This window comes from Phycodurus eques, chromosome 4 (assembly GCF_024500275.1).
Source record: "Phycodurus eques isolate BA_2022a chromosome 4, UOR_Pequ_1.1, whole genome shotgun sequence".
Lineage (NCBI taxonomy): Eukaryota > Metazoa > Chordata > Actinopteri > Syngnathiformes > Syngnathidae > Phycodurus > Phycodurus eques.
In genome coordinates, this window is record NC_084528.1 from 225,173 (window position 1) to 246,123 (window position 20,951).

The following is a 20,951-nucleotide window of genomic DNA, read 5'->3' on the forward strand; positions in this document are numbered from 1 at the left end:
TATTTCCGGCAGTAAGTCAAATATGTTTCCAGTGAGAGTTGGATGTGATCTTCAACTCTCGCTGGAGCGGTTCGTAGCCATGTGTGTAGTGGCTGGAATGGAAATCAGAACCTCCAAATCTGAGACCATGGTCCTCAGTCAGAAAAGGGTGGTGTGCCCTCTCCAGGTAGAGGAGGAGATCCTGTCCGAAGTGAAGGAGTACAACAATCTCGGCGTTTTGTTCAGGAGTGAGGGAAGAATGGAGTGGAAGATCTATAGGTGGATCAGTGCAGCGACTGTAGTGATGCGGACTCCGTATTGGTCTGTTGTGGTAAAGAAGGAGCTGAACCCAATGGCGAAGCTCTCAATTTAGCCATCGATCTAAATTCCTACCATCACCGATGGTCATGAGCTGTGGGTCGTGACCAAAACAACAAGATCGCGGATTTGAACGGCCGAAATGAGTTTCCTTTGCAGGGTGTCCGGACTCTCCCTTAGAGATAGGGTGAAAACTTCAGTCATCCAGGAGGGGGTCAGAATCAAGTTGGTGCTCCTCTGCATCAAGAGGAGCCAGTTATAGCATGCCCATGGAAATAAACTTTGTATTGAGTTACTCTGTGAATGTAGCAAAGACAATGGAGGAGCCCAAGAGAACTGACGTTGACGAGGCAGCTGGGAGGGGAGCGGAAGCCCATGTTCTGGAGTTTTTGAGCGCAGTATGTTAGTCGTGCCATGCTAGCGGAGAAGTGATTTAGCGTTGGTCCACAGATGATAGTACGCCAGCAGACAGCAAACAGTAGCTTGATGGAAGCTTCCAGTAGAACAGAGTACACAAAAGAGGTCCAACAGACAGGTGAGGCTTCTTGTGCAGACTAGTAAACTTACCAAGATAATGCAGCGAAAGGTCCAAATCCTAATTTGGTGTGTGCGTGTGTGTTTGTGTGTGCATACAAATACACACACACACACGCAGTCACAGCGGCAGAAATATTGTATTTTCACGACCATTGGGCGCACCGCATTAAAAGGCACAGTCTCAGTTACGGGGTCTATTTCTGTATTTAACACATACATAAGGCGCACTGTATTATTGGGCGCAGGTATGGTAAAATATACGCTAGCTTAAAACATAGGGTAGCATGCATGCACGCTATAACAATGTTTTTAAAAAGGCAGCGGGAGCAAAATTGAGTACGGTTGGACTTTATTGTAGTATTGAACAATGTACTCACGTTATTTTTTAATCAATCCTCATCCACAAATCCATCAAAGTCCTCATCTTCTGCATCCCAAATGAAAAGCTGGGAAAGTTCTCAATCAAACACGCCAGGTCAGTCTTGTTGCCGTGCGGCTCCTCAGAAATGATGCCGGCTTTTACGTAAGCACGAGCAACAGTGCAAGCAGACACGTTAGCCAAATCATCCGCAATCCATTCACAAATTGTAGCTGCCTCCTCGTTTTAATAAAACTGTGTTCACCATCTGTCATTCATCGCATCCACGCCGCTCGCAACTTCTCTTTGAACGCCCTGTTAACACGGATGTCCAGCGGTTGGAGTTCCTTAGTCAAGCCTCCCGGAATGTTGGCAAGCTTCCTCACTTGCTGCACATGCTAGAGTTGAATGGCGACTTGAGACGCTTCTCCCGGCTGTTCTTTGCTCATTAATCCATTGCTCGAGTTGGTCTTCCCACTCGGGCCACCTCGCCTTGTTTCCGTGTTTTGTTTTTCATTTTTTTTCTGCGGAAACTCAGCTTCGTCTTCTTGACTTGGCGAAGCTCGTTTTCCTGCTTCATCCACTTGCGAACCATGGATTCGTTGATCTTGAATCGCGGCTGCTCGATTCCATGTTCCTCCGCCTAACTGATAGCTTGCAGTTTAAACTGTGCTTCGTAAGCGTGTCTCTTCGTAGGTGCCATTTTCGGGGGTCAGTAGCCAAACCGATATTGTTTTGCACAATGCACACCTCGGCACTATATACCTACTGGGGGCGTGGCTTTAGCGTCCTCCTTCACGCAGCCGTCCCCCTTTACGTCCGCATGCTGTCCTCAGCCACGTCCGCTTTTCCTCTGTATAAGCAGCGTCTCGGCAGGAAATACTCCCAGTCAGTGAAGCGGAGCACTCATCACACAACATTTATAGATTTTGGAACTTGGTGCACAAATAAGGCGCGCCGCATTATAAGGCGCCCCGTCTATTTTTGAGAAAATGTACGACTATTAAGTGCGCTTTATGGTCGTGAAAATACGGGATTTTTGACGTGAACATTTTTCTCATTAAATATATTTCCAAAGGTGCTATTGACATTAAAATTTCACCAAACAACCCAATAATCCATTCATGCAAAGAAAGTAGAATAAAAAAACTCAGAAATTAAGTTGTATTTAATAATGTGAAATGACACAGGGAAAAAGTATTGAACACGCCAACTGGTATTTATGTAATACTTTGTACAAAAGCCTTTGTTTCCAATGACAGCTTCAAGACGCCTCCTGTATGAAGAAACTAGTCGCATGCATTGCGCTCGTGTGATTTTGGCTCATTGGCGTTCAACACCATCATCCCTGAACTCCTTTCATCCAAACTTCTCCAGCTCAGCGTCTCACCTGCCATCTGCCAGTGGATTTACAGCTTTCTGACGGGCAGGGCACAGCAGGTCAGGCTGGGGGAGGCCACCTCATCCACACGCAGCATCAGCACTGGGGCACCCCAAGGTTGTGTCCTCTCTCCCCTGTTCTTCTCTCTCTACACGAACCACTGCACCTCAGCGAACCCGACTCTCAAACTCCTGAAGTTTGCAGATGACACCACTGTCATCGGCCTCATCAAGGACGGTGACGAGTCTGCATATCGACATGAAGCGGAGCGGCTGGAGCTGAGGTGCGGCTGACACAACCTGGAGCTGAACACGCTCAAGACTGTAGAGATGATCATGGACTTCAGGAGGCATCCTTCGCCACAGCTGCCCCTCACGTTGTCCAGCTGCCTTGTGTCAACCGTCGAGACCTTCAAGTTCCTGCGAATTACAGTCTCTCAGGACCTGAAGTGGGCGACCAACATCAACTCAGTCCTCAAAAAGGCCCAGCAGAGGATGTACTTCCTGCGGCTTCTGAGAAAGCACGGTCTGCCACCGGAGCTGCTGGGACAGTTCTACACAGCGGTCATCGAATCAGCCCTGTGTTCTTCCATCACAGTCTGGTTTGGTGCTGCTCCAAAAAAGGACAAACTCCAACTGCAACGCACAATCAAAACTGCTGAAAGGATTGTCGGTACCCCCCTACCCACCATTGAGGACTTGCACGTACTAAGACAAGGGCGTGCAAAATCCTCTCGGACCCTCCGCACCCCGGTCACCAGCTCTTCCAGCTCCTTCCCTCAGGTAGGCGCTACCTGATCAGTGCAAACTAGAACTAGTAGACATTCCAACAGCTTCTTCCCTCTTGTGATCAACTTCTTAAACACCTAACCTACAATTCCATTTCAACATGCTGGCAATTTTTTGACTTGAGTTCGTTGTCACATTTCTGTGGGGCCAATTACGTATTACTCGTGCACTCACTGTAGTTGTCTCGCCATGCTGCACTATTTGCATATACTGGCCACTCATGCCAGAGTAGCATCTGCTCCATTTGCACACTGATTGAGGAGTATCTGCAACATTTGCACAACCAACATTGTCCCAGATGATCGCACTACTCGTCACTTTAAACCGCATACACTCCTTGAAGTCTCAGCGCCCTTTGCACAATGATCATTGCACCGGACTATTGCAATATTAGTCATTCGAACTGCTCTAAGTGCTAGAGGACTCTGCATCTTTTTGCACAATTGTTTTTTGTCAATGTCTTTATGTCTCCAAAGTGTTCTGTAAATTGACTGTCTGTTGAACTAGAGCGGCTCCAACTACCGGAGACAAATTCCTTGTGTGTTTTGGACATACTTGGCAAATAAAGATGATTCTGATTCTGATTATTTCAAAGCCTTTTATCGCCCCCAGCTCACGAGAGAACTCACTGGTGTATCTGGGTATAAACGACGGCTATCTTTCCTCAGAAGGAGCTTAAACGGCCTTGTGCGTTGTGTAAAATGTGGTTCTCTTATTGCTCAAGAAGACATACAAGAAGTAGCGAATGAAGGATCTCAGCTGACACTTGACAGTACCTGCGCCAACAGCTGCACTTACTGCTGGCAGTCTCAGCCAACTCTCAGTGGGACTAAGGTGGCCGGAAAACCTGCTTCTAACAGTATCTGTTTTTTCAGTGGCATTCATTTTGCTAAGTTTGAGAGGTTTTGCAGTAATATGAACTTGAAATCAATAAGTGAAGACACATACGCTGCACTGAGACAAAAAAAAAAAGTGGTTCCCACCATCAAGAAAACCTGGATCAACAAGCAAAATGCAGTCCTAAATGACTTGAAATCCCAAAAAGTGGTGCTCTTTGGTGACGGCAGGTGTGATTCACTTACACATTCTTGGACACACAGAGCAATAAGGTTGTGGACTTCAAAGTTGTGAGTGTCACCCAAGTTTCAAACTCCAATGCAATGGAATTACATGGATTGAAAGAGGTTCTCAAAAATATTGAAGAAAATGATGTGCAAGTCTAGACCATATTCACTGACACATAGGGGCATATATTGACACGGACAGACATCCCTAAACTGATAAAGAGATTAGGGTGAATAATCCTGAAAAGGTCCATGAATTTGACCCGTGGCAAAAGGTGTATCCAAGAAACTGAGAGCAGAGGCCAAGAGAGAGGGGTGTGAGGACCTGGGTGCATGGATAGCATCTATCATGAACCACCTATGGTGGAGTGCCCAGACCTGCGAGGAGGATGCCGTGCTGCTGAAAGAGAAGTGGGTGTCAGTGATACACCATGTGACCAACAGACATGAGTGGCCAGGGAACAGACACTAACACTGCTGCGTCCATGAGCCTCTTGATGAGGAGACCCAGAGGAAGAAGTTGTGGTTGAAGCCTGGGACTGAAGCACACAGCGCAATGGTGAAGATTGTGACAGACAAGCGGCTTTTGAAAGACCTGGACCACCTCACCACGTGTGTGCACACAACAACATGAGAGGTATTTATTTGCGCTTTTTTAAATTATTCTATTTGATCAAAACGTTCGGGTAGGATGCATAACTCACATGTTCCATTTCTTTTGAAATTGTAGCTTTACCACTCCATGTATTGGAAGTATATCCCAAAGAGAACACATTTTGGCTATGATGTGATGGTCCACGCCTCCATGCTGGCTGCTCTGGATCAGAATCAGAATCATCTTTATTTGCCAAGTATGTCCAAAAAACACACAAGGAATTTGTCTCCGGTAGTTGGAGCCGCTGTAGTATGACAACAGATAGTCGATTGACAGAGAACACTTTGAAGACATAAAGACACTGACAAAAAAAAAAAAAAAAAAAAAAGTCACTGAGCAATAAAGGGTTGCTAGTTATCTGGTATAAGCATTCCTTTTTGTTGCACTTTGGACAGATTTTACATATTTTATTTAAGCAATTAGTGACAAATAACTTTGAGAATGGATAACATTCACTTGATTGTTGTTGAAAATTGATGAAATATATCCTGTCTATTATGCTTCGACATACACCAATTGTAAAACTTTGGGGCTTCTACGTTTTTAAAAAATTATATCATGTCATTTTTAAAATGACAAATATGATAGTTGAGAGAACATTGAAATACAAACTGTTAAATTATTTAGGGCTGCTCAATTAATCATAGTTATTGGTAATTCAGCAGATTGCAAAGTATTGCAAACACTATAATCTCCCTCCAGTGTGTTCTTATTGTACTTACTGTATGAAGCCTGTTAACCCTGTATTTAAGCTTTTCAGATGCTGGAAAATCATCACCGTTTTTAGCTTAGATGTTAATATTCCTAGCTGTGTTTGAAATTCACATTGTAAAATGAAGCTTGACTGTATAATATAAATAGCTAATCAATCAGTTAGCTATTATCAAGCCAACACAATATCTGCCTGAAAAAATCTATCAAAGTTTTATTACGAGCACAGTGTGACACAAATCTGTGTTTGATCAGGCTGTTTATCAGGACGGGGAGAGTGTTGGTCAACCCAAATACAAGAACTCATGGAGCAAAGTGCACACAAAGTTCACAGCAAGACCAGTGGCTGTTGGGAAGGACTACACTGACATGGCAGTAATGATGTCTGATGTTCTCTACTCTGTCAGCGATGCAAGGGACATGGGCCCCACACAGAACTTTTGCACATGTCATAGCTCCACAAGACAGACTGCTCAGAGCACAAATGATCTCGCAGACAAAACGGCTTTCACATTTCAATAAGTAGCTTGATTAATAAAGTCCCATACATGTCATAAAAATGTGTCCATGCCTCATCCACTTCTGATTGAAACCCTGTGCAGAGTCCGCTCGGTTCAGGGGAGACCTTAACAATTTTGTTGACGACACATGAAGGAATGACTCTGTGGACACTTTTCCTAAGCCAGCCATGAATCCACCAAGTGAATTGGTATACCTGTATGACCTAATAAAAGAAACATAACAGTAGAAATCAGTGTAATTTAAAATGTAAATATTACTTGATCTCAGAAAAATAAAAAGGTTATATTAATTTGGTGTATTGTGAACAGCAGTGCTGATTACAATGTTGTAACAAATACAACTGCGGACACAAGGTGGTACAAATGCAAAGCATCCATCCATCCATCCATGCATTCTCAATACCGCTTGTCCTGTTCAGGGTCACGCGGTGCTGGAGCCTATCCCAGCCAACTTTGAGCGAAAGGCAGACTACACCCTGAACTGGTCGCCAGTCAGTCGCAGGGGGCACATATAGACACTGACAACAACTCGCACTCACATTCACACCGTCAATGAGTGGGAACTGAACCCACACTGCCTGGCCCGAAGTCAGGCGAATCTACCACGACACCATCAGTGACATGCTGCAATACAACAAACAAAATTGTATGAAAAATTATTCAAAACCACGGTAACATTTAATCGCAGCCTGGACGTGTCCAAACCTCTCTCTAACTTTGTGTCCAAAACATCGAACCTCGGGTGTCCCTCTGTTGAGCTCATTTCTAATTTTATCCAACCTGGTCACTCCGAGAGCGAACCTCAACATCTTCATTTCCGCCACCTCCAGCTCTGCTTCCTGTTGTCTCTTCAGTGCCACTGTCTCTAATCCGTACATCATGGCTGGCCTCCCCACTGTCTTATAAACTTTGCCCTTCATCCTAGCAGACTCTTCTGTCACATAACACACCTGACACCTTCCTCCACCCGCTCCAACCTGCTTGCACCCGTTTCTTCACTTCCTGACCACACTCACCATTGCTCTGGACGGTTGACCCCAAGTATTTAAAGTCCTCCACCCTTGCTATCTCTTCTCCCTGAAGCCTCACTCTTCCCCCACCACCCCTTTCATTCATGCACATATATTGTCTTACTTCAGCTTACTTCTCACTACAGCCATTGGCATCCTTTTCGCAAAGTCTGCCACCATCTGTCCCTCCAAGTTCTTTTCCTGGATGCCATACTTACCCATCACTTCTTCATCACCAACCCTTGCCTTCACCAACATGTCCATTACAATCTGCACCAATCACAACTCTCTCTCTGTCTGGGATGCTCAGAACTACTTCGTCTAGCTCCTTCCAGAATTTCTCTTTCACCTCTTGGCCACAACCTACCTGTGGCGCATAGGCACTAATCACATTATACATAACACCCTCAATTTCAAGTTTCAGCCTCATCACTTGGTCTGATACTCTTTTAACCTCCAAGACATTCTGAGCCAACTCTCCTTTTAAAATAACCCCGACTCCATTTCTCTTCCCATCTAACCCATGGTAAAATAATTTAAACCCTGCCCCTAAACTTCTATGCTCACTGCCTTTCCACCTGGTCTCCTGGACACACAATATATCAACTTTTCTCCTAATCATCATGCCAACCAACTCCCGAGATTTTCCTGTCAGAGTCCCAACATTCAAAGTCCCCACATTCAGTTCTAGGCTCTGTGCTTTCCTCTTCTCTTTCTGCCGAAGAACCCGCTTTCTACCTCTTCTTTTTCAACTTCGACCCACAGTAGCTGAATTTCCAACGGCCCCCCGCAGGTTGACGGCGCCGGTGGCGGACATTGTTAACCCGGGCCACGACCGATCCGGTATGGAATTCTTTGGATGAACGTTCATATTTGTTTGGCAAGGTTTTAAGCCGGATGCCCTTCCTGACGCAACCCTCTGCATTTATCCGAGCTTGGGACCGGCCTACAGTTTGCACTGGCTTGTATCCCTCATCGGGCTTAATTACTTTTAAGAGCATTTTAATAACCCACAACCCACAGCTGCCAACTTCATAACTTTATCAGCGAAACAATTTTGTATTTAAACATATGATATACTGTACATAAACGTATGACTTTCCTATTGGGGATGTGGCCCTGGTTAACCGACACCAGGGCAGCCCATAAAACATCACGATTAAGGCACACGGCATTAAAGCTTTGATGTGCCGTGATACAGGGCAGACCTGTAAAATAGGTATGCATATAACTTTACTCTTAGTTGTGACTGAATACATTTATAACATCGGGCAAAATGAAGTACCGTGGGCAGCAAGCAGGCAGAAATTAAACGGAGCTCTTTACAACAGATGCTCTCTCTCTCAGTCGGCATTGGCAAGCATTAGCTACAAATATACCTATGAAATATGACCAACTCGAGTTTCTTCACACCAATTATCTTCATCCTCATTTCTTGTTTGTTCCTCTCTCTCCTCATTTCCCTGATCACACTCTGGCTCGAATTGAAATGGCTGGACGGTGTTCATCGCTGCGGCTAATGCTAAAAACTGCGGGCGTCGGGCACATTCCCATTTGACGTCACTACCCAGAAAGCGATGTGACGAAAAAACAATGGTGGTCTATGTTGATATTACATTTTGTAAAAAAATATAAATCTGGAAATTATTCTTATTGTGTTACTCGAGTCGAAAGAGATCATATATACCAAACATGTCATTAAAATCGGAGTTCACTAAGTTCTTTCCATTGATTTTTGAACAGATTCAAGTCAGGTGATTGGCGGGGCCATTCTATCACCTTTATTTGTTTTCCTTTGAAACCAATTGTGAGTTTCCTTGGCAATAGTTTTTGCCATTTGTTGAAAAGTAGCCCCACACCATCATGTACCCATCTCTGAACTTCATTGTTGGTATTGTGTTTTTAGGGTGATGTGCAGTGTCATTTCTCCTCCAAACGTGGTGTGCATTATGGCATCCAAACAGTTAAATTATGCTCTCATCCGACCAGACTATATTCTCCCAGTATTTAACTGGCTTGTCCAAATGTTGTTCAGCAAACTTCAAACGAGCTTTGACATGCTTCTTTTCAGCATTGGGGTCTTGCATGGTGAGCGTGCATACAGGCCATGGCGGTGGAGTACATTACTCACTGTTTTCCTTGTGACAACAGTACCTGCTAATTCCAGGTCTTTTTGAAGTTCTCCACAGGTGGCGCTTGGCTCTTGGACAACTTTCTGATTATTCTTTTCAGTCCTCTGTCAGAAATCTTGCGAGGAGCACCTGATCGAGGCAAATTTATGGTGGTGAGACTGGTTTTCCACTTATATATTATGGCCCCAACTGTGCTCACTGGAACATTCAGAAGCTTAGATATGGACCTGTAACCAATGCCATCGTTATGTTTTGCAACAATTTGTTTGCGATGATCTAGAGACACCTATTTGCTCTTACCCATCATGAGATGTGTCTTGACTCACACCTTGGCAATGAGACCTTTTTGTAAGCCATCAATTAGGACTGAACCAGCTGATATTCATTTGCACTGACAAGGGGCTGGATTGCTGTTTGATTATTGATAGATTTTAGGTGTTGTCTTGGCATTCCATGCCATTTTGCACCATGTTTTATTCATATGTTCAATACTTTTTCCCTGTGTCATTTCACATTTTTACACACGTTAGTTTGCGGCACGGTGGACGACTGGTTAGAGCGTCAGCCTCACAGTTCTGAGGTGCGGAGTTCAATCCCCGTCCCCACCTGTGTGGAGTTTGCATGTTCTCCCCGTGTCTGCGTGGGTTTTCTCCGGGCACTCCGGTTTCCTCCCACATCCCAAAAACATGCATTAATTGGAGACTCTAAATTGCCCGTAGGCATGACTGTGAGTGCGAATGGTTGTTTGTTTGTATGTGCCCTGCGATTGGCTGGCAACCAGTTCAGGGTGTACCCCGCCTCCTGCCCGATGACAGCTGGGATGGGCTCCAGCACGCCCGCGACCCTAGTGAGGAGAAGCGGCTCAGAAAATGGATGGATGTATGGATGTAAGTTTCTGAGCTTAGTTGTTCTACTTTCTTTGTATGCATGGATTATTTGGGTTGTTCCCAACATCTGGTGACATTTTCAGGTGAATAGCACCTTTGGAACTATAGTGAGAAAAATGGTGACACACTATGTAATCTCAATTCCATAAAATACTTCACTTTTACCACGTCACAGTCGTGATTTCTGTAGTACATAAAATGTTGCCAGACCAAGCAATATCTTAACAGTAATTACATCATGTTTTATAGTACATAATTATGTGAACATAAGGAGAAGCTCCATGAAAGAGTGCACCAATCAAATGTAACAAACCCAATTATTGTCAGTCCTCCCTGCTTTCCTCGCTGCCATCAAACACCTCCCCATGACTTGATCCTTATATGGCAATTACTTCCACAATGTTGTTAATAATGGCAATCCAATCACTTCACAGCATGCTCAGAAGGGAAGAAGGCCCATGATAAATAATGACGACCTACAATTGACTTGATACTGTTATTAGTCGACTTGCCTCCAAAATAACAAAAAGCTAATACTGTAAATTGCTGTGATTAAAATCTTTTTCCAACACCATTTACTCACTGGATTCCCACTCCTTGTCAGCTCTAGCTTATACTGTATGAAGGGAGAATGTTAAATAAAATATTAACCACAATTGTTGGTCAAACAGAGGTCAGAAATGGATTGTGACACCTTTTAACAAAGGTTTGCAAAACAGATCACGTTTCACAGACAGAAGACAGAAGATTGGTATTAGCCCTCATCTTACTGTGCTGTGATTATGCCTCAAATACCAAATATTATTAAATGAAAAGGTTGACTAAATGCTTCTTCGTGGCACCTTGCCAGAGAAAAAATACAGAACCACAATATGGCTGATTAATTAATTGAAGGAAAACAAAGCCATAAACCATGAAATCAATTCCCACTGCCTGAAATAAATTAACTGCCAACCCAACTATATGTTCTTGTATTGAGGCAGTCAACTGGCAATTTGAGGGTGCTGTGCATCATCTTCAGAAATGGATAGCAGCATCCCCAAAAAGTCCTCTCAAAGTAAAAGGCAGCTGAAGTAAAGCAGTGGGAGATTTTTTCACTGGATCTGCTTTTTTTTTTTTAATATTAATGTAACCTCTCTCTTCTTTCAGATCTTCGTCTTCCTGCTACCTCACCATCCCTTCTGCCTGTCTCTCCACTGTCGGGGGCAGAGCAGCTGAAGGCTCTGTCTTTGTAACTCACTAATACCTGAAGTACATTGACTCATTTACCCTCTTCAAATCCAAACTTATGAAATGCCTATTCGAGACTGCCTATTTGTTAGCATTTGTTTTATCTTCTATTATTTTTATTGTATTGTTTGACTTCTTGGCGCCACGGTGGACGACTGCTTAGCACATCTGGGTCACAGTTCTGAGGACTGGGGTCCAAATCCTGGCCCCGCCTGTGTGGAGTTGACATGTTCTCCCCAAGCCTGCGTGGGTTTTCTCCGGTTTCCTCCCACATCCAAAAGCATGCATGGTAGGTTAATTGAAGACTCTAAATTGCCCGTAGGTGTGAATGTGTGCGCGAATGGTTGTTTATTTATATGTGCCCTGCGATTGGCTGGTGACCAGTTCGGGGTGTACCCTGCCTCTCGCCTAAAGAAAGCTGGGATTGGCTCCAGCATGCCCGCGACCCTTGTGAGGATAACACAATGGATGGATGGATGTTTGATTTCTTTTATCTATGTTTGTCTAGTGACCTTGAGTGGATTGAAAGGCACCCATTAATAAAATTAATTACTAATTTAAAATCATGACTATTATATTATCATCAAAGCCTGTCTGCATTTGTGATGAAGAGATCAGACAGAAATATCCCAGGCAGTACAATGCAGACAGAGTGAGTCATTCCCTATTATTACAGTGTTTGTGCATGCATTGTTGGGTGCGTGTATTTTACATCAGGCACCTTGTTGGCCAGCTAAGGGATCCTCGGAAAGAGGTTTTGTTTGTTTGTGGCAATTACTATTATTATTCTTTTCGTCTACAGAGTAATTATTGAATGATTATTTTATATGTATAGTTCTTTTTACAAAAGCCAAGGGGTTGGCTCAGTCCATTGCTAGATAAAATTTGTCATTTCCGTGCCATCATTTCCCTGATGTTATTTTTGGTGCATCACCAAGTGGGCCAGCGCAGGAAATGAATCGGGCCTTCTCTAAATACATCAATCAAATACTGAAAAATACAGAGGAGCTGATAGGCTTAATCAGCATTGTGTTATCTCCTCCATTAGAGGCTTTGATGAAAAGGATAGCTTGAAATTTTAGTTACGTACTGCAGATTTAATATTACCAACGAGAGTTTGGCTCAAGCCTTCTCCTCAAAGACACACGGCAAGCTCTTCTTTCTCCATCCAGTCGCCCCACCCCCTGACTCGCCCTTCCAATGACAAATCACACTCAGCCACCTTTATTATCTTATAATACTCCTGAACTAATCCACAAAACACAGTTGCTACATTAACAACACTTAAGCCTCGCTGATAGCAACAGGTGGTTGGCTGGTGCAGCAACCGGCAGCAGTGGTGCTTCAAGCATGTGGAAATATCTGACTAAAAATGTCTTGCCTCAAATGTAACAAAAGCACAAGTGCTCTGAACGCCCATCTGAAAAGGCATCCACCTAATGCTAACTAAATCCTCACATCAGCCGTCAAAAAGTTTACCAAATGCTTTCTCGTAACAGTGAAAAGACAGACTGTAGTATCTGCTTGGAACACAAAATGAAGACAAGCCGTGGTCAGCAAAGGTGGCCCGAGTTTTCATCGTGTCCTGGGTTGTCTGCTTCAGCTGACCTCACCTCTGCTCACAGTTTACATCAGAGCTCTGGACGACATTTGCTGAGGATCTGGGCGTGAAAACTCACCACACTACAAGCAAGGCAACGGGCTCTGTGAGCGGTTACATCGCTCTCTCTCTGCGGACTAAGCCTCTCTGCGGACCAGTCTCACAGACAGCAACTGGTCCGACCGCCTCCTGTGGGCATGTTGGGTCTTCGGTCTGCCCCTAAGGAGGACCTCCAGACCTCATCCGCTGAGGTGGTTTACGGCCACCAACTACGTCTTCCGGGAGAGGTCCTCCTGGATGCCGTAGCCCACCGATCTGCCACCTCTCACCGGGCTGTGTCCCGGGCGGTTGCTGACGTTTTTGTCCCCATTGCGACATCTCATTATTGTCTCCCACAGTGCCTCTGGACCTACCGTCAGCCAAGTACGTCTTTATCCGTCACGACGGCCATCGGACCCCACTGCATCGCCCTTACCGGGGGTCCTTCCGTGTTGTGAACGACATGGGAGGTAAACCAGAGCGGGTCACGGTGGACCACTTCAATCCTCCTCATGTGGACATTGATGTGCCGCTGCAACTTGCCCTGCCCCCACGGCGGGCCCTTTGCAGTCTCCGGCCCTGCCCCGGTTTCGGCCCAGACTCCGAACCCACCATGGGCCCCTGACCCCCCTCCTGCTAAGCACAGCTATTTTGGCCGCTTAATCCGCCCTCCACCACGTTGAGCTCTTTCTCTTCACACGGTTCATGATTGACTGTTCAGTTATGCACTTGAGTTATGGTGACTTCCGGGGGGCTGTGTGGTGACCCACAAGAGGGAGACATTCACCAGGCATGTGGATCTACAATGGATGGGCAGGAGCTAAAAAGGTTCAAAGGGATCTGAGAGTAAAGTGACTGTTTCTCATCTCCTCGTCTTATTTGCTGGATCTCCACAGTATCATCTTTGCTTTTGCTATCCAACCTTTAGTCTGAAATATCCATCCATTTTCTGTTCCACTTTATCCACACAAGGGTCGCGGGCGTGCTGTAACCTATCCCAGCTATTTTCGGGCGAGAGGCGGGGTACACCCTGAACTGGTCGCCAGTCAATCACAGGGCACATATAAACAAACAACCATTCGCACTCACATTCACACCTACGGGCAAATTAGATTCTTCAATGAATCTACCATGCATGTTTTTGGGATGTGGGAGAAAACCCACCCAGGCACGGGGAAAACATGGAAACTCCACACAGGCGGGGCTGGGATTTCACACCTAAGGGCAATTTAGAGTCTTCAATCAACTAGTCTGAAATATAATACTCTTATTTTTTTTGGCAACACTTATCGCTAAAGGGATTTGTTATTATGAACATGAATACACTGAAGCACACAAATTAAGTAATATTGTTATCATAGCATATATTCGATAAAAGCATAAGATTAAATACCAATATAGTTGAGATGACAAGGGATCGGTTGGATAAGGAATCAGAGACGTTAGTTGTCTTTCCTCTCTGGTTATCCGTCATGTTAAGGCCACTTGGAGGGTCCCAGGTCCCAGTCTAAAAATATAGAAAACCATTTCATTCATTATCTGTCAGTTTGGTCATACAATGAAATCAATAAATACTGACATACATACTTATATACAACAATACATGTAAAGTTTGGAAATGTATATTGAGAACTGCTCAATACACATAAAATCAGTGGTGATGCAAATTACTTTTTTCACTTTTCTGTTCAATAAAACAAATATGAGTGCTTTGTTGATCATCTCATACTTCTTGCAGAAGTACTTGCAACATACTGTAAGTATGAGCAAAAAAAGAATAACAAATAAGAAGCTTGACGTAAGATACATATCGCCGAAACCGTCTACGTCCAAATTTGGTCAGTGTCATTTTTTTTTTTTTTTACAAATCTATACTACTGGTCATTCCTAATGTGGGTATGTCATTATTATTATTATTATTATTATTATTATTATTTTGGTACAAATTATTGTCCAGTATAAAGTTTTGAGAATGGCTTGCTCTCTTTGATGACGCAAATGTATGTATGTAAATGTAATAGCTTAACAAATATGCAATTTCTTTTTGTGTGGGGGGTTTCCTGAAAGTGATGGTTTTGGAGATGCGAGGTTTCCACTTTTCGCCCGACTGCTTCGATAATTTGGATAGGTAAACATATACTGGCTATGCATACCCACAACATAGCTATAGTGCATTTTAAACATGCAGCAAGTTTAAAAAAAACAACAACAAAAAAACACAAAACTAAACACTGAGAATGGTCCACATTATGCATTTATGTGTGTATTGTTTTATATGTGGCATGTTCCTTTTCAAAATTATAGGGGGATCCTAAGAGCACACGAATAAATGCTCTTGCAGAACGCAGCACCTCTAAATTTGAATTATTACGTTTAAGTTTTAAATAGAGAGGTTGACTTTTTGCTTTTAATTGTATTTTTATTTATGTATTCTTTGTTTTGTGTGCCTTCTATGAAATTTAAAGGTGCTTCCACACTACACAGTCAGTGGCATGCAGAGTTGTGCTGCTGCTTGGAGCACTCAAAGCTGGTGATGCCCCTCGTTGAAAACCAATGGTCAATGGTTTTATTGCCCTCCCAAATGCGTGATATCGCCAAGGTCCAATCATTGCAAATCTGTTTTCTATATTTAAATAAGAAAAACAGCTATCCAATCCGTGTAAAGCTCATTTACATATAGAATATGAATGAGAAAGCCGGTCATCTCAATTGCCAGGCATAAAAGACCAACTAGAAGAGCTTGAAAAAGGGCATCCTGGGCATTTCCAACCCAAATTATCTTACAAACCAGATAAAAGGACATCAAAGATAATCAAAAATATATATATTTTGAAATGGCGGCATGGGACTTTTAAAGGAAAAACGTGAGGATGATAAATATAATGGGAGAAAAAATAATTTTGAGGCTCTTTACCATATCTTAAGGCCCGTGTAACGAATATTGGTTTGGATAAAAAAAGTAATTAATTTAGGGGAAAAGAATAAGCCGTAAGCGACGCCTGAGTCACTTCTGGTTTAGCGAGATTTTAAGTTTCAGCGTTAAAATTCAATTATTTTATCTCGTAAAGGGGAACCACGTCACTTTTTAGATGTGTAAAACGTCAAGAAAAAGTGACGAAAACCTCTATGTCTCGTCATCTGAAGGTTGATACAGGAATTAGATAAGAGTTCTCGATAACCAGAGGTCTGTTGTCGAACCCAAGCACACACAAATGACACAGGTAGTGACTTTTCATAGAAAATTGAATGAGATCTAAAAGGGGAATCTACAAGGGAACAATGCAGGGAAAAAGAAACCACACAGGACAGACAAACATTGGCAAAGGAGACTGACTTGTGATGTGAGGGTGGAATGAATGTGTCGTGACAATGCATATAGCTGGGGGTTCCTGTTCTCGTTAATTTAAACACAAATATGGACTAATCTGTACTTTTAGTAGACCACAAGTTGGACTCTCAATTTACCGGTCGATCTATGTTCCTACCCTCACCTATGGTCACAAGCTCTGGGTTGTGACCAAAAGAAGATCCCGGATACAAGGGGCCGAAATGAGTTTCCTCTGCAGCGTGTCCGGGCTCTCCCTTAGAGATAGGGTGAGAAGCTCTGTCATTCGGGAGAAGCTCAGAGTAGAGCCACTGCGGGCAGCCAAATGAGGTGGCTGGGGCATCTGATTTGGATGCCTCCCGGACGCCTCCCTGGGGAGGTTTTCCGGGCACAACCTACTGGGAGGAGACCCCGGAGACAACCCAGGACATCCTGGTGAGACTATGTCTCCCAGCTGGCCTCGGAGCTCCTCGGGATCCCCCCGGAAGATCTGGATGAAGTGGGTGGGGAGAGGGAAGTCTGGGTGTCCCTGCTAGAAGAAGATGGATGGATGGATGCATGGGATAAAATATTAATTGTTGGATTTAAGATAACAAGACCAGTTTCCAGCTTTACATTGTCATACGCACATCCTCTTCAATCCCTGTAATGAATGTTTCAATAATATGTGGTTGTAAAGAACACTAATATTTGCAATGTGGCATTTGTGTTATGTGGGGTGAAACGTCTCATCCAGTTCAGTTGACAAACAGATTTGACATCAGAGATTCAAATTTGCAGAAATACAATCACTAGTGGCGCTACTGTGATAGTGAACACAAAGAACGTTCATGCAAATTTCTTAAAATATCATATGACATTCAAATCCGGTGAAGATTGTGATTAGTCTCTCCGGATTTGGAGTAGCTTTCTGCCGCCTGTGGGTGTCGCTAGTGTTCCATCCATTGTCCCAGACAGAAGGAACAAATGTCACTGTTGCTTAATGGGGAGCCACCGAACAGCGGGTTTCTCAACTTCTTAGTCATCAAGCCAGTGTACCCAAAAAAATTTATTGGTGAGACTCTTCAGGCTGGCTGTTGGTGAAAGTTAATTAACTTAGTTAATTAACTTTCACCACCACAGCTCCTTTGGACTGGCTGGTAATTCATTTAGCGTCCATGTGAGATAAACCAGGCATCCTTGTGGTTTCCTGTCACGGCGGGGAGCAGAGACAGCGATGCAGCTCAGTCCAGGGTTGGGGGTCATGGTGCCATTGGTGAGGGCATGTCCATTACATATCCCCCCTTCGTTGCCTTGATTCGGCTCGATGGCGGATCTAGGCGTTGTCTCTTTGGAAGATGGCACAGGTTGGCAGGAGCACACACAACAATGCAGTTACCAAAGTACAATATTTGTGCATATCACCCCCCCCCCCCCCCCCTTATGGCTATAACAGTTTTCCATGACAACGTCTTACTTAAGGAGTGCCTATATGTGCATGTAGGTGTCTGTGTCAGGATCGACGTATGTGGCTCGATGTGTGTATGTGTGTATATTGAGATCGCAGTGAGACCAGTAATTCGAGGCTTGGGAGAAGCTAAAACTAAGGGCAGACATTAACTAGGTGTAGAGTTCTCAGTAAAAGAGAGAAACTCAACACTAAAAGAGAGAAACTCAACACGGAAAGAAGAGGTAGCGAGATTCAACTTAGCACACAGGGGACACAGCAGTCAGGTGTAGAACCTGACTCATCAATCAAGGAGAGGGAAGGTGCCAAGTAGAGGTTCTAATTTTGAGGAAAGCTGAATCGTAGTTGAGATTAAAAAGGGGGTAGAGAAGTAATTTAGGTCAAGGAGGACCTCCTCCCCTGTCTGTATGGGGTTAGGTCTGGGTTCAGTCGTTCTTTTCCTACGGAAAATTTTGGGTTACGCATTTGAGCACTGGTTCAGAAGACTCTGCAAGTTCTGAGTCCTTCGCTAGAGCAGGTAAGCGATGCCGAAAGTCATGCAGTAACTGAGACTGACCAAGGCTATTAAGATGTTATCTGCTGCGGACCAGGAGTGTATGAGCGCGAGCTCGGGTGTTCTGGCATCAGTGTTAATGGCGCGTGGGGTGTTGTCAATGTGGGTGATGTCAGTCGCCAGAGTTCCTTCAAATTTAATCTGTTTAAGTGTCTCAGGATCAACCTCCAATTTGTTCTGTCCGAAAAAATGAGAAATCTTGATTTCACTCTCATAATTGTCGGCTGGCAGATGGTAGAGGGCGACGTCCTCAATATGCAAAATGGCATCTTTGGGGATGTAAAGCCACATGGTTTGATTTGGCAGGGTGAGTCTCTTCTTGGTGTCATGGTGGTCGTAACTCAGATTTGCGCTTAGGGCTGGTGTGTTGACTAGCCATTTGGTCCCAACAATTTCCGCGTGAGTAGTAGTAACCTGGTAGCGAGGTGGAGCTTCTGCTCTACACCGCAACCCATCCATCATGGGCTTCAGGCCACAAATCCCGTCTGCTACATATTAGATGAATTACTTACTGGGACACAGGTAATGGATGTCTTGTGTGAGGATGCACATGTGCAAATTTGGCCCCAGATACCGATCAGGATTATTATGAGTATTGACTCGGACATAAGTGTTGCCCTGCCAGATGCTAACATTAATTACGTCTTTTAGACGTTGTGGGAGTCGATAACTGGGAGAGCAACAAGGAAGGCTATGTCTCAGAACTCATGGTTGACATACAAGACAGACAGACATACGAAAGAAAAAGCTAAGTGGGCTTGGACAGGGCTAAAGGGGTTTGCTAGAGCTTTAGAAAGGATGCTTTCGACTAAGCTCAGGGGTACCAAGTGTGGAGAAATTCTACCCATTGCTAAGTTGTCTATGGAGGGAGCAATTCCACGTAGCCTGTCATTCATCAACCTGTTAGCAGTGTGTGTGAGCATAATCCGTTAGGAGCAGCGACAACAGAGTGGTTATGATCTGCCTATTTTAGTTAAGGGTTGCACTGCAGCGTCGGGAACTAAAATGGCTACTCTTAGCATATTGCTTGGAGACCAGGAATTGGTTATTTCGTTAGCCATGCGTTGTTGTGTGGTGAGGATTTCGGATTGGAATTCCCGAGGTTGTCTCAAAGGTACTAAGGCTGCAAGCATCACCGGTGAGGGCACTGCGAATACATGTTATTTCAGCCGTTATGTTGGTTTGCGGCAGAGCAGCGCGTTCAGTTTAATCGGTGTCTTGGTCGGGCGTTTGCAACGTAGAGAAGTCACAATGAAGCTCAGCGTAGTGGCTGAATATGTGGTCCATTGATTAGGGACAAAGTCCACAAAATCTGTTTCACTTTACTATTTATTAGGGGGTCGAGTGGGTCGCGGTGGTTTGGTAGGGGTCGGAGTGCGGACCATGTGCAATTCAGTTAGGCTGCAGTCTAGTGAGACTTTAGAGAACGAAGCGGTCTGTTTGATTAGCACCTCCCTCAAACGCTGTCGCTCGTCATCGGAACTCAGGGCCTCAGCATTCGCCAGGACCTGCTGCACGTGAGTTTCCATGGCGGGATAAGGGAGCGACGGAGTGATTTGACATGCTCAGTAGGTTCCACTGGAACGAGAGCAATGTGTCACGAAGGCACAGTGACTTGTACTCCACCAGAGCTAGGCACTGGGGAGAGGTCTAGTGGGAGGTGACCAATCACAGGGAACCATTGAAGCCGTGGAAGTCGGAGCAGATCAAGAGGCCAGGCCGAGTAGATCCGTGGATGTGGATGTCGCCACGTGTGTTGTTGGGAATGCAGCGACAAACCCAGGTCGTTAAACTCCGAGGAAGGCTGAAAGAGCGCATGGGGACCGGTTACTGATTGGTTAGCATGCGCGACCAGTCGAATGGGGAAGTTAACAGTCGATGCATTTACTATAACTTCCTCTTCGCTCAAAACTTCCCAAGTGTCAGGTCCCGATTTAAGGTTTAATGGTTGAAAAACACGGAGTCACTATTAGCGCGCGACCACAAAACATTGTTAATGGTGTCAACTCGAATGGCCAGTCGGACAAGTCCATCGGCGCCTTGGTAAGTTTTATGCGGCAAATTGGGGACGACGAGGAAGCAGTGAGTTAACGAGCAATGGTTCCATTGCAGGTTCAGGGCGCACATGCCCACTGCAGTGATGCCAGACGGCGGCACGGTATTAACGGGAAAGCAAAACGTTCCCAGCCTTACTTGAAGGTCAGGATGATTAAGTCATAGGGTGTCAAACAGTGCCTGAGAAATTGCCGATTTGTCCGCCCACAATGCAAATTAATTCCACCAGCAACATTGGGGCAGTAGCGCTCTTCGTGCGGTGGTTAGACAAGATGGCAGAGAAACGTGTCGAGTTCTCTAAGTTGGTTAAGAGGTGGTGAGGTGGCTACAGGGGACTCGCCGATGTCATCAGTGGGGGTGT

At 44.6% G+C, this 20,951-nt stretch overlaps 1 protein-coding gene across 1 annotated transcript in view; it reads right to left on the minus strand.

Moving 5' to 3' along the window:
* grik2 (glutamate receptor, ionotropic, kainate 2) overlaps nucleotides 1-20,951 on the minus strand; it is a 278,259-nt gene that overhangs the window by 93,503 nt on the left and 163,805 nt on the right. Inside the window, exon 9 of the mRNA XM_061673582.1 lies at nucleotides 14,604-14,717. Within this exon, the coding sequence (XP_061529566.1) occupies nucleotides 14,604-14,717 (114 nt within the window). The remainder of the gene's footprint in view (nucleotides 1-14,603; nucleotides 14,718-20,951) is intronic.